The 23585-nt window shown below is 41.8% G+C and overlaps 1 protein-coding gene across 2 annotated transcripts in view; it reads left to right on the top strand.

Annotated features, from left to right (window-relative positions):
- Positions 1-1207: 1207 nt before the first annotated feature.
- ESRRB (estrogen related receptor beta) overlaps positions 1208-23585 on the top strand; it is a 140032-nt gene continuing 117654 nt past the window's right edge. The window contains exon 1 of one of the 2 annotated variants that reach the window (XM_034062354.1): positions 1208-1309. Coding sequence is in view for 1 of the 2 variants with exons in the window: in XM_034062353.1 (XP_033918244.1) it covers positions 9513-9514 (2 nt within the window). In the remaining variant the exon portion in view is untranslated. Of the gene's footprint in view, positions 1310-9492; positions 9515-23585 lie in introns of those variants that run through there. The other variant, XM_034062353.1, reaches the window with a different exon arrangement.

Genomic DNA, 23585 nt, shown 5'->3' with positions numbered 1-23585 from the left:
TTCCAAATAATTTGTCCAGAACTCAGTTTTTTGTTAAATTTCATAAAGGAACAACCAAGTTTTAGGAAAGTGTTTTATTGGGGAATTTGCTGATACAGACAGAAAATATGAAATGCCCTATGGTTACAACCAGCAGTCCACCTGCCTCCAAATTAGAGCCTTGCTTTCTGCCTGGATGCAAACTAGTGATCAGTGAGAAAGTTAAGAAAATAACATTTTTGAAACACAAGGTGTCTTCTTTGGAAACTTAAGAAGGAGACATGAAAAAATTTCCACACTCTCTACTTTTTCTAACATCCCATTTCTATAAATTTAAACATGTGAGTTCTGTCACCTGATAATGTGTCAAAAAAAAAAAACTTCTCCAGGAAAATGGCAGAGATGTAGCACAACAGCTCTGAAGAACAGGCTTTCAGAGAGCAGAGGGCAGTCTGCTTGCAGGTTTCCATGGGGTTTCATCAGGCAAATGAATCCCAGGATCGAACGGCAAGGCACAGGATGTATTCAAGAGAGAGTTTCTGTTCTTGTCTTTGCTACTTAAGGTATATTTACAGGGCACAGGGGAGCACCATGCAATGATAACTTAGATACAGTCTCATGGTATTCTCAAACTGAATTTATATAGCCTGGTTCTCATCTGGATATAAAGTCCATACGAATGAGGCTATCTTTCTGCCAAAATCCAAACCAGATCATTTAGAGCATGCTGAAGTAGCCCTGTGTAACTCTGTTTTGCTAAAGTATCCTTATGTGCTGTGTGACATAAAACTGAAGTTTCTGATACCTGGCTGCAAAGTGCTTTGATGTATCTGTCCTGCCTTGCAAAGGTGCAGAGGGCTGAATCCATCACTTTTTTCACAGCTTAATGTTGCACAGAGGAGCTAAAGAAAAGTTGTGGTTTCATGGTGGTTATGTTATGTTTTGTTTTGTTTTCCCAAGCTTGTGAGAGCAGGAGAGCTGCATGGTACACAGCATGTCAGGGAAGAAGCTACTGTGATTGCTTTAGATCTTCTACTCTGTGCTCAGTGGAGAGTCACAGCCAGGCCATGTAGCGAGTGAGTGTGTGTCACGCTAGTGACACATTCCTTGAGGGAGGGGACTGGTGAGGAGCTGTGCCTCACCTCCCAGCAGCAGCAGGGCCCTAGGCAGAAGTAATGGAAGGGACTGGTTATTCCAGGCGAGGACAGGTCCAGGTGTGGCAAGAGCACAGACTAAAGCAGCAGCAACGGACTGAGCAACCAAATGTCTGCACCTGAAGCACGGACTTGACAGAAACCTTCCTCAAGCAGCTGTTTCCAAGGGGCCTTGGGTAAATCCACTTGAGGTTAAGGATTTGACTTTTTTTTCCCTCCTCACTGTCAAGCCTCAGTGAATGTGACATCTTTTAACAGGGAGTAGGGGGGTGGGGAAGGGGAGGATAGAGGACAAGATAGTTTGCGATAGACTGTGCTACACCTGAGCTCAGGTTCCAGCAGCTTTGAGTGTCTGCAGTGAACTAGCTGCAGGGCACCTTTGTGCCCAGAAGCAGCCCATAGCGACTTCAGCAGTTGGGGGGGGGGGGGGGGGGGGGGGGGGGGATGTGAAAGGGGGTGGGGAAGAGAGAGGGAGCAAGCACCATGTGCTTCCCATCAGGACCTCAGAGGGATATGCTGTCTGCGGACTTGCCAAGACTGTTGGTAGAGAAACAGCTGGGCTTTGGCTCCTCCTCAGCCTGGCAGGCTGTTCACTAGCAGCACTGGTTGGCTGTGGGGGCAGCTGCTGTGCATTTGCCTGAGCACAGGGCACATTGTCCTGGCACTTCTACTCCTCTGCTGGGATTCTGTGTGTGTATGTGTGTGTGCGCGCGTGCGTGCCCTTCCTTTGTGTCCTCTCAGCGCAGAGCATCCTCAGACCAAATCCTGAGTGACTGAAACAAGCAGTAAAGCTCGGCAGCAGCATGACAGCCCCAGCAGCTTGTCGTCTCTCTGTATGTGCTGTAGCTGTGCCCCTTCACCTGGGATCAGCTCAGTGCCAGTTTCTGTCTGGGGAGCAAAGGAAGGAAACACTAAATCCTTTTGCAGAATCCTTCTTTCTTGCAAATATGGGTAACTACATTTAAAGAAAAGGCTCCTGCTCTTCTCCCCTTCTCTCTCCATTCTTTTGGAGAGGAAAATGCTCTGAGTTTTGAGGTACTCCAGGCTGCAGGGCGGGAAGGGTCTGGGTCAGGAGAGTTTTCAGAGGTGACTGGTAACTCTAAGATGAAGAAGGACTTGAGGTGATAGGGTGAGAAGGCAGAGGAGACTGCAGAATTGTGAAGAGGGAGAAACCAACTCACCTATTCACTAAGATGAAGCTGAGTCAAAGTTCAGCAGAAGCTTGCTATGGTTAGCCTGAAGAGAAAGAGACGAGGGGGAATTTTACCTGGGTCTGTGCCTGTTCAACACATTACAAGGGCTTGCATCTCTCAGCCAAGGGCCTGGCAGACACAGAGTGGGCTCAGAAGTTATTTTAGGTGGCACAGAGCTGAGAGACATTAGCTGGAAACAGATTCCAGTTCCCCTCACAGTGCAAGTGAACCTTGCCTTAGGTTTATGTGCTGGAGAAGCTTCTGTGAGGGTAATGTTTAGGCTGCCATTTCATGTTTGGTTTTATGCACAGTGAGGGAGTGATATTATGGTGGCAGAACTTCACTGCCGGAGAGGGAATTGAAGCAGGCATTTGCACACACATTGCTGTGTCCATGAAAGTCATGTGTGCCTTCAAGTGCCTCCCAAATATGGGTTGTCAGGAGTTGTAGGTAGGGTTTTGGTGTGATCTGTGAGAACAGTCTCTCCCCCAGTAACAAGACAGTTTCCAGTAGCGTTCAGGGTTATTTTTGGTGGCTTGTCCCCTCCTTCCATTCCCTGTGGCATACCCTGCCTGGCACAGGAGCCCTGGCAGCACCAGGCAGAAATCACCTGGCTGGGAGCACTTGCTTGCCTGGGTCTACAATGCAGAGGGAATGCTACTGAACATGCAGAATTTGTTTTACTGTGGTGGGCTGACCGTGGCCAGCTGCGAGCTGCAGCGCTTTCAGGAAATATCCACATGCTCCACCGTGCTCTCTGCAGGGGACCGTGTGCTCCGGCACCTGCAGCGCCTCTGGCCCTCCTCCTGCTCTGATCTAAGTGTCTCCCGTTTCTCACTCCTCACTGCCTGTCCCCTCTTACACAAACACGCTTTCCTAGGGGCGCCGCCATCTCAGCTGAGGGGATCAGCCGTGCCCTGTGGTGGGTCAGCTGGAGCCGGCTGGAACAGGCTGTGTCTGGCACAGGGCAGCCCAGGCTCTCCTCACAGGGGCCACCCTGCAGCCAGCACCTCACCACAGACACCTGGTGCAGATACGCCGAGTAGCACTTGCCTAGTGGTATTTCGGGAGGGAGAGCTGAGTCTTGTCCTTCGGCTGAGAGAGGGTCCCAACCTCACGGCAGGGATAAGGGTTCTTCAGACACAATCAACTTAGCTGGGAGATGAGGCAGGACAGGAGATCGGTGGTGTTGCTCTGGAGTGGGCTCATGACGGACCCACTGCAGAATTTCTCAGTACTTATTTCCTCACTTTCAAGGCTGAGGAGCTTGTGTGGCCCCTCACTTTCCTCTGAGAGCTCTGCTGTGTTGTGCCGATGTGCAGGCATGTTCTCAGCAGGTATGGAAGCAGATGAGCAGCCCTAAAACTGCTCAGCTTGCATATGAAGGGCTTCTGGAAAAACTTACTCCTCTGCAGCCATAAACATCCCCTTCCTTTGAGGACCTTCATCAGTTTTTTGCCTTCATTTTTACTTTAAAAAAATACATTTTATTTGAGCAAGACACAGATTATGGAGCCTCTCATTGGAGAGGAGAAGAGGGAGTGGTAATAACCCCCATGACACACTGGGCATTTGGAAAATGGTGATGATCCTTCTGAGGAGCCGAGCTAACAGTCTGGCTGTAAGAGGTTTAGATCTGGAGCCAGACATCATGGTTAGGCCTGTCTGTGGTTATAATGTAGTTGTTTGGGTTTTGTAGAAGTTGTCTGAAGGAATCTGAATTAAAAGAAAAACAAAAACAAAAAACAAAGGGAAACCTTTTTCTGGCAGTCCTGGTTCCTATTTCATCTGGCACCAGAACTGATTTAAAGTCTGTCCTCATTCTGGTTTCAAAATTGCTCTGAGCTTTCCTATGACAGTTACCGTGCTTCCTCTCCTCACCATGGCCAAGGTCATTGAGAGCACAAAACAGTATCTTTTGCCTGAAGATGACCTTAGGCTGCTGGGCTGCTAATGCCCTGCCAGCACAGGTGTGGACTTGCTGGTGCTAAACAAGGTCCTAAACAAGTGATACAACAACAGCAATGGGTTTCTGCTAAACATCCACCAAGAAGTTGAAAGCATAAAGGTACCTGCCCCAAATGATGGAACTGACAGCCAGACGCTGGTGGAACACATTGCAGCATATGATTGGAAGAAGACGATGGTGGTTTCCAGTGAGAGAATATTGTGTTTACACAATTTAGGCAGAAGTACATCCAAGAATTCTTATTCCATTTCACTGCTTTTAGCTGATTGTAAACACAGAAGCTCTTTTAGGAACAGGCTCTGCAGTAGAAGCGGAAGTTTAGGAGGGATCTAAATGAGGTAAGGATAGAAGGAATTTTATTGTCATACTGTATGTGGTAGACTGCAAAGCTTGTGTGTTTAAATGCAATACAGCATGTGATTGTCCTACTGCTTACAGGCTTCAGTTAAATCCTTACAAATTTTATTTCCGTGTGTGTGTGTAGAACTGAATGTTCACTCTGGATAGCTTCTGAATGCTCAAGCCAAGTTATTTTTCATTAGCACATTGTTATTATTGGTAGGCTCAGAAAAACAAGGGAGAGTAGCATTCTCCTGTGCTTGCTCTTGTTAAGACCAATGCCATTCCTCTGCTGAGCAGCCACAGATGGTGCCTCTCCACAGCCTAACTCTCTGAACACCTGTGCCAGGTGAAGATTTTTCTCTGCCTTCAGCTCTGAAAATGGAAGAATAGATTTGGAGTCTATTTCCCCTAATCCATGAAGGTTCCTTAGTCCTAACCTGACATGCTTTGCTTGAGGCTGTTAGAAAGTTTTTGCAGGTTCTCTTCTGCCAAAGAGCTTTTGGAGTCCTAATCTCTGGCTGGCAGGCAGCTGGAGGGTGGTAACATCTTTACCTGGAATGGCTAGGTAGGTGACTTCTGTTAAAAACTTGGTAATTCTTGTGTGGTAATTCTTTACATTCCTGAAGAATATAAAAATATATAGAAGTTAAAGAAGGAGTGAAGTTTACAAGTGTTTTAACCAAGCAGTGTGGCTTTCCCTGGTGATGGCAGAGACTTGACATGACAGTATGGCATGCACCATCCTAAAGGGTACATGGAAGAATTAGATGGTATGTATGGACTTTGGGTTCAGCATGTGCCGTAAATATCCTGCTGCGGATATTGGTTGCACAGAAAAATAACTTTGAAGTAATATGAAGTTTTCAGCATTAAAATCAAATAAAGAAATTAACCAGCTAAACTGCTAGCAGTAAAACCAGCATGCAGTTTTTCAGAGTACATGCTTAGTATCAAAATATATAGTATATTTAACTACATCTTAGATCAGTCATACTGTGTGTGCCAAGCGTCCAGAAGAGTGGCTACTAAAATTTTTCCCTTTATCTTTTATTCCTTATCTTGTTATTTTTACAGTCTTGGAAGAGGGGTTTTTTTTGACATTCATTTCCTTTACGTGAAAAGAGTTATCATTCCATAGTATCTTTTTTTTGTGTTTACCTAGCCTCTTTTTGAAGTCTGTGCAATTCACACCTCAGTAAATGCAACAGGGCATTAATACAGCTATCCTGGAATGCTGGGTTTGTGAGACTTTCAAAGTAGTGTGACTGCCAAAGAAACTTTTTGTTGTGTGTTACAATTATTCTTAGTTTGTGGCTAGCCTTGGAAACTGCAGAGCTGACTTTCAGTTTATCTGTTAAAACTTATATTCATATCTGTATTTCTGATAGCAAATCGGCACTGGTTCTGAGCTCTAAACTTATGGTACATAAATCAGATGCATACAGAAGCACCTTAATAGCTGCTTCTGTGAGAAGGGACACAGGAAAAGAGGACAAAGATGTAGTTTAATGTGAGGGTGGGGGGACTTGGAAGATTACACTGATTGGATCAGTATTCCAAGCTTCAACTGGTTTTGCTGTGTCGCTCTCTACAAGAGGTAGTTGTGAATTTTTGATTTTGTCATTAGAAGGAAAGTATATATTGCATTTGTCTGTAATAGCTTATATGCAGCAAATTCTGCTTTGATTTCTATGTGCAAAGCTCAAACTTTTTGAAGAAAATAAAGCACTGAAATTTTACCTCTGTCATAGCCTTGAGAATCTGAGACTAAATACAGGTTTATGGTGAAAGTGGCCCTAGAAAGAAACATTTAGAAAGAGTTTCCCAGACAACAAGTAGAAAAGATGGTAAAGCTGCATTTGCACTTTATCAAAAAAAGAGTTGAGCCTTTATACAGCCTACAAGCCACTGACGCTGATGTTTTTCTGGTTTTTTGATTGTTCTTTTGGGTTTTTTTATTTGCTCGTTTGTTGTAGTGTTTTTAAGTGGGCATTCAGGGTTACGGCCTCTACTGTTGGATTCTTTCCCTGCCTCACCCTAAGTCTTGAGACTGGAATTAAGTGGTTTTTGTGCATAGGGGTGCTGGCAGTGTGGATGCAGGACCTGTTTTTGAAGTTTTATCTAAAGCAGATCTTTTCTGAATTGCTGGGTATTCCAGTGGGGAGCAACTAAGGTCATACATACTGCTGTGTAAAGGCAGAAAGGAAGAATGGAGGAATGCTGACTCCATTCAGGGTTCATCTGTATTAGCTGTCACATGCTAGCAAGTCCTCATCCCTTAATCCTCCAGGCAGAAAGTGGAAAGATGGAGGACTAATGTATGCCCGGGCTTTGCACCACTGTAGGTATGGGATGACAGTGGTAAGCACTGGACCTGGACCTGAGAACTGAATAGTGCTTTGCAGCTACTTGACTGAGATGTGCCCAAAGTGTCCTTGTGATTTAGACTACACTATGAGCTTTAGTTTGGCTCATAGCAGCATAATGGGGAAGGGGTGGTGCTGCTTTATACAACACAGGGCTTGATGGAGTAGGGTTGAAGAACTATTGTCAACAGTAGTCAACTGGCAAAGAACAGTCTGACAGTGGTAACATGTTCAGGATCTATGTAACTATGCATTTGTTAAAGCTGAATTTTTCAAAAGTGATTGTTGAATTTAGATGCCCCTGTTTTGTGACCTTGCTCTGCTGTGCCTCAGCCTGATTATTCTGTGTACTGAACTTCTAAAATTCCTTCTGATGGCAGTGGGAAATGTAAAATGGTTTACAGTTCTCAATACCAAAGCCCAAAACACCTTGTACTAACCAGCCCAAATGAGAGGGCAGAAATTCAGGTGGTCATGTAATTTTTTTATCCAAGATCTGATTCAACTAGGTGAAGGACCAAAATCTGGTGGGCAATTGAGGGTATATTTTCTCATTGGAGCTCAGCCATTTGTAGTTCTTAATCTGTGGATATCAAAGTGCTTTGAAGTGCAGTGTTAAATGTTGTTATCTCTGGTTTTTTTAAAGCTGTGGTAAAGTGACAAGCCAGACTTCACAAAGGGCACTAGCTCAACTAAGGAAAATGTCTAAATTTCACGAGTCTTTGCTCAGTGCTTCATCAGACCCCTGTTCTACAAGAAGGGCATTTCATTGACTAAATCCTACCAGTTTAGACACAAAGCATATTGTCAAGAGGCAAGTTATGCATGCATCAGGATTTGGCCCAAAAAGAGGAAATTATTTTATCTCCCCACATGATCAATATCTGCAGTTGAGCTGAGACCTTGGCTGTGATGTGGTGGGTCCTTGCCTTGCTTTAGGATAGCTGCTCCTGTTAAACTAACGTTACTCCAGCAAGAGCAGCAGCTGCAGTGTAGTGCAGACATGCCTAAACTAGCTTAAATAGTTCAGGTACTGTTAGCCACTGAGCCAAAGAACCATGGAGTTCAGCATGGGCTTGATGCCTGAGGATTTATCCTGCTTTTTATGAGTTTCTTTACCATCAGAATGCTTTATGAGTATTTCTTTACCATCTCAGCTCAAGCAAGCCCAGCAATGTGTTGAAAAGTAGGCTGGTGAATCTGGTTCTCTTTCTATACTAGTACTAGTACTTTTGCCTGCAGAGCTGAGCATGGTGCTGGGGATGATTGTAGGAGATACTGTCATTGTAGGAGCGTAGCAAAAACTATTTTTCCTCTTTCTGCCTATTATTCTTCCTCTTATTCTCTACCCAGATGTTCATCAGGAGCTGCCTTGCCATTAAGATTATATGCTGTGAAACTGCATAGCAATTAAGGTTCTACTGTAGATCATAAATATCTAGGAGTTGATGAAAGATTGGAGAACCAGGTGCCCCCTGGAAAACCTTTTGCTTTGCCTGACTATGGATCTAACAAGAGAATCTGTAGAGGTTAGATATGGAAAAACCAAGGACCATTACCCCTGTCAGTTAATGAGGACCAGGGCTGAAGAAGCATTCCTGATGCATTCTCTCAAATCATTGCCCAGATGGTGGGCTCTCAGCTCAGCCTCTGCAAAACTGCTCTGCTGATATCTATAACTCATCAGTTTTCTCCTGGCAGTCAAGGACATGAGCAGGAACGATGGTTCAGGTCCCTAAGAGCTAAGAAACTTCTGCTGAGTCAATAGGGGAGGTACCATCTATGCCCTCAATTTTGTTTTCAGGAACAGCCTCATCAAATAGTATTCGTGGGCAGAGACCCTAAGTAGACTGCTGAGCTGTTAAATTGCTAACCTACCCACTAGCCCTAGTTTATTCTGTAGCAGCAATACAAGCATGCCTGGACCAACCCCCAGAACTTAATTCTGGACTCCTCTCTCATTCTGTCAGAAACCCCAGCTTGTTTTTAAAATGGCATTTATTTGCGCTAAATTACAAAAGAGTTGGATGCAGTCTGCCAGTTGTGCTTTCCCTCTCCGTCTTTGTGCACTGAATTTTGTTCGTTTGCCTTACATGCCTCAAGTTGCTGTAATGCTGCTAGGAAAGTAATTGCCTTGCACTTTCTCTTTCTGATGCCCACGGGTGACTGTGGGGGACTCCTCCCTGGGCACAGTGCACAGTTAAAAGCCCAGCTTCTGCTGCTTTGCTTAAGACCTGGTTATTTCTTTTTTTTTTTTCTTCTTTCTTTCTCTCCTTTTTTTTTTTTTTTTTTTTTTTGTCAGCTGCCTGTTATATCAATCACAGAGCTGGGATCTATTTATAGGTTGGGACTCAGAGTACTGTGTCCTAGTCACAAAGAGAGGCAGAGACGCAGAGGGGACTGTCGGCTGGTGCAGGCGGAACCGAAAGATATTTAATCAGCAATTAGAAACACCTGAGGGCAAGGGAAATTCTACTCCAGCCTCAAGCTTCATCTCTCAGCCTGCAGCATGTAAGTAGTGAACTTCTACCTTTTACTGCATTTATGGAGTTGTTTTTTGTTTTGGGTTTTTTTTATCCAAATGTTGCTCTACACCAATCCTTTTAGCTGGGCTAAAAATTAAGGCAGCATCTCAGTATGGTTAAAGGTAGTATTTTTTTTTCTATTTTCACACTGTCAAAGGAAGGTCAGCATGACCCACAACGACAGGAGTTGGTTCAGAACTTTGTAGAGATCAGTCAGTTTCACTATTTGAGAGTGGCTTTTTCCTCTGGAAATAAGCAAATGAAAGTTTGAGTGGAACAATTTTGTTTTGGGAATAGAAAGGGTCAGGTTTGCTGGCATTCCAAAAAGGTCAATGTATAATGTAACTCTGCTTAAGGGCTTACCAAGGACAGGTGCTATTTATCCCATGCTGGTAAAGGCAAACCTGGAAACTTCAGCAGTCCTGTCTTAAAAGAACCAAGCAACACACTTTCCTCTATTAAAAAAAAAAAAGAAGCAAACCAAGCCCAACAGCCCACCTCTCACCCCCCCCCCCCCCCAGCTTCACATCAAACCTTCTCTTAGCATGGAGATGAAATGAAATTTTGCTTTTACTGAATGCGTTTATCATTGAGCAGTCGATGTTTCTCTAATTTTAAAAGTCCCACAGCAACCAAAGTCTCCTCAATGACAAAAGAGGGGTGCAAGTCTTTGTAAAAGTCGGCATAGTGGTGAGAAGGAGAAGGAACTTACTCTCTCATTGCCAATGAGCTGTTTGCTTTAAAGCAGACAAAATGCAAAATGTTTGAACAACATTATATTTTTAGAGTATCTTAGTTAACAGGAGTATGAAGAGAGAGAAGACAATAACTAGTGAGGAATTATTTTTTTATTTATAGCTTTTAGCACAAAGAGGTTTTTCTTGTTTCATATTTTTGCCTGAGTTTTGGGCTATAGCTTTTAAAAAATTAGATGTTGTATTTTTTTAAGTATAGAAATATTTTCTTCATTTATTGTATTTATAATGTTTACTTCCCAAAATGCAAATATTACAATTTTTAATTTTGCTGTGCTAAACTTTTAAATATAAATTTATAACTGAATCTATGTTCCAAAAACTTTTCTCCCCCACAATTACCATTTTTAAAAGTAGCGACAAATCAAATGAAGCTGAACTTAAAATAATTTGGAGGAACAAGTGTCTCATAAAAATAGAATAATAAAACTGGAGCTGTTTCATAGGTAATATATCAAGTCCTAAAAAATACACGATAGCTGAGTTGCTTGGACTGACTGTAGAAAGGTGAGGAGTGATCTTGCTCATAATTTATTTATTTTGCATTTCTTTATTATAATTATAATAACAATTATAATACTCAAAGTTTTTAACTCGGGTTCTAGAGACAAAAAATCCTGGTGGCAAATTCATTCTGTCTGAGTTTTTAGCCACTGTTATAAATACTCCGTCCTTCAGCTAGAATGTTAGATACCAGAAAGGCTTTTAGGAAAATATGGATAAACGTGGTGGATTTATATACATAACTAATGCTCAAAATAATGGCTACAATACACTGCTTGCTAAGAAGCTGCCCTCCCCCCCAAAAAAAAAATTTAACCTGACCATTCTTATCATAGGAAGCTTCATTTTGATTATTAAGGCTTTTTGCTTTACTTAAAAATGAATGTAGTTAAATTATTTAAGTCCCTTTTCTGTTTGTTTTGGCATGGTATTACATTTATTGCCTCTTTGTGACAATGCAATGTTATTGTGTAATAAAGGGAGAGCAGATTTTCCTGAAAGACATTAAAGAAATAAAGTTGCTGACTCTAACAACTAACTAACAAGGAATCTATCAGATAACTGGTCTGAGGTCCCCCTAAAATTGAAAACCAAGAGACATGTTATCACTTGAAAAATGAATCTTTTTTTTTCTTATGTAAACAGAAATATCAGCATGACTATGCTCGGGAATTATTGCAAAAACTGATTTACTATAAATTTTTGCAGACATCCAAGCATTCCTAAAGTAGACCTTCAAGTATAAAGCTAGAAAAATTTAGTCTTAAGAATTTGTTTGGACTGTTCAGTAGTTGTGTCATTGTAACTGCTGGACTTTATCCTTCTCTTTTAACTGCATATGGGTCTTTTCCCCTGTTAAACCTGCCATATCTTTTTATTAGTGTATTTGGAAAAAGTAACCAAGCATCTACTGTCCTGTAGCATATGAATCAATGGTTTATGGGACCACTTTTATTTGGAGGGAAGGAATTACCTGTGGTTAGAGGGGAGACTTTGATGCATTATGTGGAAGTCTTTGTTATTTAGTTTTTTCACTAATGTTTCATGTTTTGTGGACTAAGTATCTACCAGCCTCCAAACTGACTTCCTCTGTACAGTGTAGTTTGTCACAGGGCTGTTGCATGAATTTTTTTTTCATTCCTTAAACAAACAACTTTCATTTTGTCCTAATTTATTTGTTTCTCTGACTGCAAAGTAATGATTGACATGCGGAGTCTCCTCTTCAAGCCCCTCCTTTCATTGCTGGGTATAGCACCCCTTATAAATAAAACCTCTGCCAAATCTGCTGCACAGGTGTCTGGAGCACAACATGCTCAGGTGTCTTGCTGTAAATCCCTGAGAATATGGATTAAACACCAGAAGAAAAAAAAGGAATACTCTTCTTGAAACGGTTCTGTGTTTTTAGGGGCCTTCAGAATAAACCCCCCCAACAGCCAGTTATTAAAGATTGTGTAGCCAGCTATCTCTCTTGCTCTCTCTTACGTCTTTTATAGCTTCACCTGTACATCTGTCCATCTATTTCTCATCTCTATTTTTACATTTCATTATGCTATGCTTGCTCTCCTGCTCTCTTCTTTTTCTTTCCTGAAGACACATTTCTATCTGGCACAGAAAATAAACTCAGATTGCGGGTAGTTATGTTAATCTAATTCAATCCTCTGTGGGTTAGGAGTGAAATTCTAATAGTGGAGCTGTTGAGGGCTTTTTTGTTAATGGCTTGGGGATTACATTGAGTTAAAGGCTCATTTCCTAATCAAACAGAGAGGGAGAGAGTGACTCCGAATATTTATGAGTCTCCCAGCGCGAGTTAAACATTGAACTCCAAAAGCAGGATTTCAATGCTGCAGAAAGAGTTAAAACCCCTCAGGGTTGCTGTGTCGAGAAGGGAGGAAAAAAAAAAAGAAACCAGTTAAGCCATCAGCATTTTCAACTGCTGCATAACTTCAGTTTGGTGAGAGAAAATAATCATCTCACAGAGCTAAAATGGAAACCGTAGCAAGATATTTAAAACAAAGTCAAGTGATGCTTCAAAAAGGCTCTTCTTTAGTGAAGCAGGATACATGCAAGGCATACAGCAGCCTAATAGAAACTCCATATAAATATTCTAAATGAGAAGGATTGGAGGGTGGGCTGCCTTTTTGTTATTAGTGCTTGGAAAACCCGATTTATTTTTTTAATGCTTTTTATTTTTGTTCCTACTTAACTCTTGGGTAGCCTTTTCTTAAAAAGAAGAAATAAAGTGTGGATAGGTCAATACCTAAATTGTTCTTCTTTTGTTATGCTGACTGGTATCTTTTGAGGCATTTATTTCTGTCCTTCAGTTTAGCTTGATTCTTGCCTTGTCATAGTTGGAGAACTGGATTTGCTGTCACAGGAATGATTGACCAAATTAATGCTTGATTGCTTTTGTGATGAGTTCATCATACATGCTTGGGTAGACCCTGCTGTTACTGGGAAAGAGCAGGCCTGCCTGTCTGGCTGCAGCAAACAGAGGACCTCTGTGTTGCTAAAGACCTGATGTGTTGTGAACTAGCCAGCAGTCCTTTTTTTTGCTCAGAGCTTGGGTTTAGAAAATGTGTCTGCAGCAGGTGACTTGCGCAAAATCAAGACTGTGCCATGATCCTGCCTTTCTTCTGGAAAGAGGTCCTGAGAAGGAATGGGTATAGAAGCCTGCTGTCTTCCAACACATAGCCAAGTCCATGTTCTTCAGTTTACCTGCCTGTAGAACGATGTATGAGTGCCACCAAAAGTACTCCAAGATCAACAGAGGATAATCTTATATAAATCCCAAATGGCTCATTTGCCCATGGCAAAAACTGCAAATCACTGACACAGGTGCATAGCTTGAAAGCAAGAGGATTTTGTGCTGGCAACAAGAGTTACCCAAGTTTGTGGGTTTTTTTGTTTGTTTGTTTTGGGGCTGTTGGGTTTTTCTTTGTTTTTAAATACATTTGGTCCATGCCACCAAAAAGATTTCTTGGTTTGGTAAGACAAGCAGATAGAAGGCTAGCTTACTCCTAGTATAACATTCCATGGTGTTATCCTACACATTATGTCTGAATATGGTCTTGGTGACTCTTGTTGAGAGGAAGCTCTGGTTTTATTACTCAAAAGTGGTAAACTTTGGAAAAAAATAAGTTACTGTTTTGTTCTGGAGCAATGTGTATTGATGGTCATCCTGTATGCACTGAACTTGGTGTTTTTGCTGACATGTCTATCTGGGTGCAGCACCTTGAGGTAAGAATTGGCACCTTGCCCTAGTTTAAAAATTATTTAAAACTGCGACCTGATGTGAATGCCTGAGGCCCCTTCTCTGCTCTGTGCCTGGACCTGCTGAGGAGAGCACCATCAGCTAGGGTGTACTTCATTAAATGCATTTCGAATACATAATATTTGTGCTTGTTCCCTCTAATAACTGACACCTACAGCACATCACTTTGAGACAGGAGCTTTCTGTGGCTGAACTAAACACTGTATAACACTATTTCCTGCCTTCCTTTCCCTTGCCATCCCAGTTTCCTTTCTGTTTGCCTCAGCCTTTTCCTCTCCTGCACTATCATGCTGTGGTCATGGCCTCGCAGTTTATATTTCCCCTGCTGACCTTTCAGGGAAAAATACCATTTTTTCTCTTTTTGTCCTTTCCGGTGCTATGCTGAATCCTTTGAATGACCTGCTGCTGTTTACCCTGAAGGTGGCTGTGTTTCAGTACAGTTTAGCCTGGCATATACAGTTTATAAAGAACTGGGGAAATAAAAGCTAATTTTCAAATTTTCCACAAGCTAAATAGAAAGCTACTGTGTTTTTGTTGTCTTCTTGTCATGTTGATTTTATAGTAGTGTAGGAATTTTGGGGAAGAAAATACTGCCACTCTTCAAAGCACCCTGTTTGGTTGATGTAATAACTTGAAAGTAGCCACAGTTTTAAAGTCTCAGGACTCTCTAAAGTCTCTAGAAAAAGGGGTGTGACTTTAGGAGAAATTACTTTTTCCAATGGGATAAAACTTGCAACTAAATCTTGTTTGGATACTGGAAAGCATATGTCCAGCATGTGTGAGAGGGAAGCATAAGTGGCTATTTTTATGTATTAAGGAGTCGCTGCCCTTTTCTTTCCCTCAACCATGTGGGATGCGAATGATCCTGCTCACAAGAGTTTCATGCTGTTCTCCGAATGGGTTCTCTTTCTCTTCGTAATTGTGTTTGCTGGATCAGCAGGAAATGTACTCCAGAAATTCTTGTTTCCCCAGCCTCCCATGATCACCTCTTTGTAGTAGGCTTAAGCAAATGATTTGTAGCCATATACTAAAACATAAGCATTTCATTGACATCCCTGTAAAGCTCACAGGACCTAGGGGGTGACTTTCTGGTTGAGAAGAGAGGGTATGCCTGCCACCAGGCTTACCATACAGCTTTATTTTTGTTTGCTTTGTTATCCATTCTCTGGCCTTTCTTTTTCCACAGGTCTTCTGGAATTTAATAAATTGCAATTACTCTCATTGGCAGATCTTTCTACTGCTTCCATTTAAATAAGTTCTTCCCTGTTCCACTGTGACTCCGTGGCCTAATACGGAGGATTTCAAGCTTTCTGTGTTGGTGATGTGCACTTGTGTAAACTGGTGAAGAGCTGATGTGAATATGATTTTCTCCGTCATACTTTTTGGACCCACATTCTGTAGTGCTGAGAGTATGGCAGCACTTGCATTATAACCATTGCTTAGTGCTGTCTTTGCATGGGGGAGGACAATGAGGATTTTGTGAGCAAAACATAGGCTAGGAAGGGATTCCTTGCATCAGCATCCTCTTTAATGCATTGCCCCAAAGTCATTCTAGAAGCCTATCTCAAACCCCACTGCTTTTTAGGTAGAAATTTCTGTGTACAGGTTAATGTATTCATGGCCAATCTTTATACCAAGTTGTTTGTTTCACTGTTGTTCTTTAATTCTAGCTCTGATACAAATTCTCTCTTCAGTCTAAGGTGGGTCCCTTCACTGATGTGTTTTGCCCATCTTAAATAAGGTTCTTGTTTGCCTGTTCTCCAAGATCTATAGAGAATTGAATGAACACTGCAAAATTCCCTGTGTTACAGTAGGTTCTGAGTACAATCCTGTGTTTTGCCCTCAGTAGACCCTATTCCCTTTTTTACATTGCAGATAATCACATGATTCTTCCATTCTTCTTGAGCTTTCTGTCCATTCCTCTTACTTTCTTTTTCCTATATAGGATTAAACTTCATTTTTGTGTGTATCTAAACAGGCTTTACTCTTGTGACTCTGTAATGACTGTCCATGCTGTCTATTGCCTATGCAGATCCCTTCTCTGAGTGTCAGCTGGTGCTCTGGGAACACTTTATCCTCTCTGCACAGAGAAGTACTGGGGATAGAGAACTGTGGTTTTTTGGAATTCTGCATCCAATTCAAACAAATCAGGTGCAAGTGTGTTTCCATGTGCTCAAAGGGCTGTACACAGACATGGTTTTGTTGTGCTGCAGTAATAGGCTATACAATGCAATACTATGTTCATCTGGCTACATCCAGCTCTGTAGATATTTCTGGCACGCAGGCTCATGGAATGCATATTTAAGGACAGAATTAATGGGGCTGTTATGTTTGTGAAGGGTTAAATGATGGGACATGAGAGCCACAGCTTCTCCTGGGGAATAAGAACTAGCCAGAAGAATTGATTGTCTTGGCTTATTGATCCTTCAGGAAACAGCACTGAAGCGATAATGCTGTTCCTGCCACTTTGAGGCACTTTGTACCAGCAACATCCTCTGTTTACCTAGGACAGTGCAAAGGAAGAGCTGCTCTGTTGCTAACCCATTCCAGAAAAGCCCTGTGCTAGATGTGTTGAATTTCCCACTTGTATGTCTGCTCCTAGGGAGATGTGTATGTGCAGAGAGGTAGCTCAACAAGTGTTGTTATTTTGTAGTGCTTAATGGAGATGGGGTGTAAATGGTACCTTGTGAATTACTATATGAGCTTTTGCTGGCAGTGTTTTGGTCTGTACCATTCTGTGAAGCCTCAGGCTGTCTTGTGACAGGGTAACTATCTCTCCCATCCTTCTCCCTAACTTCGCCTTTCTGATGAGTTGGCAGTCAGCTGGTTGGTCTTGCTTGCAAGTTGGAACAGGGTGGTTGAGCACTTTTGATCCTGTGAGCCCAATGCTAACTTATGGCCACCTGTGTGAGCTGGTAGGGGTAGATGATGAAACATCCCACCTGATTAGCACCGAAGCTCCAAACCTTCCTTGAGAAGTCAGGCATTTCTTTCTGGCCTCAGGGTGGCAGAAGGAGAAACCTCCACCTGCTACAGGAGCTGCTGGAAGAGCAGTACTTTTTTGTCGGCTTAGCTACACCACCCCTATAGATGCATGAAATATGTCTAAAGAACACAGCACAGCATGCAGATTGTTATCCCTAAGGAACTTTTGGGTGCTTCTGCAGCCACAGGCCTGTGAGGGGCAGGGGAGCATATGTTCCTACCTGTTTTGGGGCTCATAGTTGTACTTCTAGCACAGTGGGGTGGGAGAGCCCTCACATAGTTCCTCCTGAGGCATCAGTTACACTCAGTTGCTGAACTGGGCTTTGCTCACACTGTCAGCTGGACCATTGCTGATAGTGACAAGATTTGAACTCTCACCTGTAGAAATAAAAGAGCAGCTTGCTTGTCATGCTCCCTATCTCCTTTTCTCTCTGCTTTACACTTGCACCCTTTCTCTTTGTGGATGTGCTGTGTTTTTGAGGAATCTCAGGCAGGTCTCTGCAGCTTCCCGTAACCAGGTTAGCAGGCTAGGAAAGCTTGGGACCATTTGGAGGGCATTGCAAAATCTTGCATGAAGCCAAAAAGCTGTTGTGCAAAGCTGCTTTATTAAGTCTGGCCAGCTTACATACAGAGATACACAAATAACTTCGCCATTTAATTACCCTATATATCATTTCTATACTTCATCCTCTTTGATGTTACCAACAACTTTATTGCTGTGCTTGATGTTTGACTTTATATCTCCACCATGTGAAAGCAAATGATGAGAAACATTGCAATTTGCTTTAAAGCAAGAAAAGTGTCTAGACCACAGGGTTTCAGGAAACAAGTAAAAAGCAATGCCAACTTTATATATATATAAAAGGGGGGTGATAAGAATAACCACCAGTGTATCATGTTTATTTTGGGACTTGATCAGTAGTTGAACATATGAGGCTCACAATACTGGGTTTAATATAGTATGTGACATTGTGTATTATGTAATATAAAATTATTATCTACTACTTAATAAATCTCATGCTGTGACTGTTCCACTTTTTTTTAACTAGCTCTCAGACTGTGGCTACAAGTTGTACAGTCAGCTTTGGCTCTTGCTTCCATTTTGCCCTCATTGTTTGTATCATGACACTTTCCCTACTGCTGGGGCTGCTGCATTTAGCCATAAGACAGCTTCTGACTGAAAGAGCTTCCAAACGGATTCCAGATAAGAGACTATGAGGGTGTAGAGTCAGACATTAAGTCTGTGGCTAGAACAAAGATGAAGGTAACTGAGAGAGAAATGTATGCTAATGCACTGTTGCAAGTCTGGCTTGTTTGGGGTGTAGGTGGCTTTACTTGCTGTGCACTTAACAAAAAGACAACAACAAAAAAAGAACATAGGTCTCTATTTTCATGTGTAAAACCTGCCTAATTCTTTGCTTTGCAGAATTTCACCTTCACTTTCTTAGGTGAGAACTCTACTACATTTTATTGGTATCTTTATACTTGCATGCATGTTTTCCCCTTTTTTCAATGCTGTAGTCATCCTTTTCTCTTAAAGCACTGTTTTGTTTGTTTTTTTTTTTTTAATAAGTTAAAAAAATATTTTTCCACATAACACAAAGTTAAACTGTGGGACTTATTGACCTCTGCATCATTCAATGGCAAAGTTATGGATGGCTTCAGAAAGATATTGAGGAATTTCTAGAAAGTGTGGACTCATCAAGTGGCAAGTACATGTTATGGTCTAGAGGGAGCAGCCTAAGCCACAAGCAGCCAAGATACTGATAGTGCAGTGTGCAAAGGTGCAGCAAGGTGAAGAGCAGGGAACACATTCTTTCTTACAGTCTTTCCTTGAGCATGTGCTAGTACCTACTGTTGGAGATAGAATATGGGACTTGGTGACTTCTTAACTTGACCTGGTGTGGCTGTCCTCACAGCTTCTCTTGCAACTGGAACTGGTGTTGTCACTCTTTGTGGATTTACATGATACTCTGTTACAGACATGCAGTATCTGTATTTTGGGATGCCTGATGTTGCTTATGCTGAATGTTTTTCTGCTGTTATAGGCAGTGATTCTAAAGTAGTGAAAGTCCCTAAGATTGATAAGCTATGCCACTGTGAAAGTAGCTGCAGAATACAAGAATAGAGCTAGGGAGCGAGGGTGAGCTAAGCTGAAATGATGCTTCCTGAATTTATCCTTTCTGATTGGTACTATGTTCTTTTCCACTAGCTGAGTGGCTCTTGTGGTGGAATGTGCAGGGCAAAAGTAGGCCCAAAGGGAAAGAGGCAAAAGGTTAGAAGAAGCTTTCAGTTATTTAAGACCACATTATGCAACAGCCATGAATTTGTTTCAGTGTATAATATCCTCTGCTCTGCAATGCATAGGTCTGCAGAAGGGTTTGTCACCTGATGGCTTTTGGCTTGGTGGTATATTGAATCACAAGAGTATTGCACTGCTGTATCACCAGTTGGTAGAAGTTTCTTCAAGTAAATTTTAACACCCAGCAGGCCCTTTGCTATGCTGATATTTATTCCTTATAACTTCAACAATGGCTTTTGGCTTCATCTTTCCCGTCTGTGAGTGATGTGCCTGCAATACTTCCCTTCTGCAGTGGAGCATCTGGGAACACCTTACCAGGTTTCACCAGACAGAGAAGGCATTTGGACAAGAGCAAGGTACTTTGCTTATAAGATGATTGGTCAGTGTGAGAAAGAAGGGCCCCAAACATTTGTGCAGCCTGCTGCTTGTGTGACACCTACCCTGTGAGCACAGAGTACTGAGAAAGTGCCCTGTTACCTGTTGGAAACTGTAGCTTAGTGTTTTGGCTCCACCCCCTGCCCTCAGATTTCACGGGCCTTCCCAATGCAACCACCTCTAAACCTGTACTTGTAAACCTGTGTAAACTTGGAAGCTGTCTCATGTACTTTTGCTGCTTAATGTATGTCTTTAGTAAAACATGAATGCCTTGGGGCTTCTGAGCAGATTTACTTTCATGGCTCAGAATTCACCTCCGTAGTTAGAGGACAGCTCTGCATTAACTTTTGGGAGCTGGAAGAGGCTAGGCAAGGAACAACATTGCCTCCTATCTTGCTTCAAATGTCGATGGTCATCTTTTGCATGTTTCAACACTTTGCATTGGTAGGTGCTGACCCACATGGGAATGAAAACCAGAATCTCTTACACTGAAGTCCTGATAGGCACTCAATGCTGAAAAGCTCATGACAGGCCTGGAGTGCTGGGGAACTGTGCTAGTTTTAGCTCTCCATCCCAGCCAGAAATATTCCCAATTTTCCCTTTTTGTTTTCAGCCTGACAATTATGTGACTACGAAGACCAAGTTTTTTATACTGTATAAACATCTTTTTTGTACTATTTTCTGTTTCAAAGCAGAGCCAAGCAGGAATTTGTGCTTCTGGCTTCCCATTCATCTGGGAACTGCTGCAACTTTGGTAGAGGCACGTTTCTGCAGAGAGGACTCAAGCTGCTGATTTTGACTGGAGTTTATTTCTGGAATGCAGCAGTGTTTCACCAATGGAGCAGCTGTCCTGGAAACACTTACCACATGGGGTCATTTTCCTCTCTGCATGTAATCAACAAAGCCACCCCAGTTAATCTGAATCCTTTTAAGTCTCCTAAACTAGACCACAGGGAGTGCAGAGAGGTCTACAGGACTCTGACCTCCTTCACTTCCTTCTCCTGTTATTAGGGAATTAAAAATGCTCCCATGCTTACATGTTCCTTAAAGGAGAAGCCTATAATCTTTTCTGAGCATGGAAAACCATTTCCATCAGTAACATGCTACTGATACGGGGGGAGGTATAGATCTTCCATTTTCTATGGATATTTTGTAATAGTAGCTACACTTCTCCTAAGTTTACCAGCTGCTCCAGATTGTGCAATCACAACAGTCAGCAGCGGAGAAAGCTTCTTGGGTTATTCAGTTCTTTTTCTTCTGTTTGATTTACTTTGTTTGCACAGCTTTCTTCCATCCCTGTTCACTTCTGGGGATAACAGTTTTAGAGCTCAGTTCCTTCTGCTACAAAATTTTCCCAGTTATTCAATTTAGATAACTTTTTAATTTCCTTTCTTCTTTCTAGTTCTCTCTCACGTGGACTTGGCGGTGCTTGGTTAATGGTTGGACTCAATGATCTTAAAGGTCTTTTTCAACCTATGTCATTTTATGATTCTGTGTTGCCCAGTTACTTCCTCACTGTTTCCATTCTTCAACACTTTTTGGATGCAGGTCCTGTCTCTTAAGTCCTCCTTGCCTCCAGCAGGTTTTTGTTTTGTTTTGTTTTTTTCCCCTTGCTACAACCTTGCATAAGTATCTTGAACTACCATATTATCTTTATTGTGGTTCTCTTGTAGTTTTACATTTTGAGTTTAGTGATTCCTTTCTTTGTCTTACACCTGTCTTTTAGGACAGGGTGCAAGGCCAGTCAGAGATAGCAGTTTTTTGTGGGTAGGAAGAAACTCTCAAGCCCAGACAAGGCCTTTTTCAAGAAGCTACCACCCCATCTGGCAAGTTCTGGCAAGGCTGTGATCTGGGCCAGCCTTGTTGCAGCCCTCCATGGGTAAGCTGCTGAAGCTCTGCAATGAAAACTTGCATCTGCCAGGATCCAGGGACTGCTTCTTCAGTCAGGCACTTGAAAATGGGAATACAAATTACTCTGCTGGTGGCTGTTTTCTCTTTCCATGTGCTGTGCTAAGGTAACTTTTTAGATGAGTAATTATGACTGGGGCTTCCTAAGAATTAGAAGTATCTTCAAAAGTTTTTGCCCTTACAACCAGTTTTTTCAGAAAGTGATTAAAAAACCCCAGCACTTCACTGAATTCAGCTAGAATATTTAAGAGTTTCAGAGTGAAGAACACTCTAGAAAATATTCAGTGGATGTACAGTTTCTTATTGTAAGTTCTTTGCCTTTCCAAATGAGAGATGGGATGAACATAATTAGTCCTTGGGTCACCCCTATGGAAAGGTAAAATCTGGCAGGATGAAAAGGCTGGTGTGATCCCTTCAGAGAAAAGGCAATATAGGTTTTCCTAACTGAGATCCAAGGGGGCAGTAAGTTGTAGTAGGAAACTGTGTTTTCCTAACACTGTTTCAGAAGCTGAGGCTGAGGTTTGAGAAATGTTGCAGAAAGGACAGGTGATCAGTTTTTAACAACAGCCTGCTATGACACAATCAGAGAGGGGACTGGAGAACAGTGTGTGCCTTTAAGAAGCCTTCAGTAGGCAATAAAGTAGTAAATTGACATATAATAGAGAAGAATAGAAAAATATTTTCCTCAGTACTATGACAGTCTCTTCTGATGGAACATGGCTATGTTCAGTTGAAATTAAATGATGGATTTATCTGTTAAAACTAGAACAGTATTTGGTTAGCCAGAGTATGTGAGAAATGGGAAGAACAAAGATTTTCCTCTCCTGTTTATGAGTGTGTGTTACAGAAGAGTTCACAGCCTGACTTCAGGCTTCTAGTGCACTGATATTGAAAATACATACTGTAGTAGTGAAGGCAAACCCAGGCAGCAAGGCAAACGCATCAGGATTGACTGGTTGACTAACAATTCTCTTCACTCATTTTCTAACCATGATGAACTGGATTTATAGTATTTATTCTCACTGGCAATTTATTCTATGAAGCTTGGATAAAATTTCAAAACAATGAAGATCTTTAAAAATATAAATTTCAATTGCCTCACTTCCCACCCCAGAGATTACGTAATCCAAGACATGAGCATATTTAACTGACCATTTTCGTCTTGTTTATGATTCATGCACTGCACAGGCCTTGCCATTAGCCTTTAAACATTCTTTGTATACATTTTATACATTCTGGTAGATGCAGCATATATTGTCTGGCAAAACTGAGTAGTTTTCATAACAAGGTTACTACAATATGTAAGAAATTGCCTTCTGAAAACCATGTATGATGTCTCTTAATTGAAACTCATTGGAAACAAATGAGTATTGGATAGTAAATACAGCACAAACACTTCTTAGTGAATAGTTTCAGCAGACCAAAGCAGATGCTGTCTTTGCACATTTGTCTTGCTTTCTATAATCCTTAAAGAACCACAGGGAATCAAAACAGATTTCAAGGCAGACCCATACCACTCTAATGCTCTAGGGCTAACTGCCTAGCACAGGCCATTAAAATCCACCTAGTAACTCCTGCATTTAGCTGGGCAGCTTCTCAACATCAGTGTCTTCTAGAGAGACATAAAACCTTGATTTAAAGACATTGTGATAGATTATCCAGCATGCCTCATGGCAAGTTGTCCCAATGGCCACTTCCTGCTGTTTAAAAATGTCTTTATTGCTAAGTGAAATTTGTCTAGTTTTGGATATCAGGAATAGTCTTGTATTACATCGTTTTAAAGCTAGATTAAAGAACTTTCCACTATTAACTTTTCCCCCATTTACAATTAGATCAGGTCACCCCTTAGCCTATTATTGGAATTAAATTTATTATGCTTCTCAGATCTCTCACTGGATAGACTTTGTTTCAAGCAGGCATTAGTCTGATAGCACCATGCTTTTCAGTTCAATGATTT

The sequence above is a fragment of the Melopsittacus undulatus genome, chromosome 4, assembly GCF_012275295.1.
Source record: "Melopsittacus undulatus isolate bMelUnd1 chromosome 4, bMelUnd1.mat.Z, whole genome shotgun sequence".
Lineage (NCBI taxonomy): Eukaryota > Metazoa > Chordata > Aves > Psittaciformes > Psittaculidae > Melopsittacus > Melopsittacus undulatus.
The sequence above is the reverse complement of the archived record's forward strand: the minus strand, read 5'-3'. Positions and strand labels throughout refer to the sequence as shown.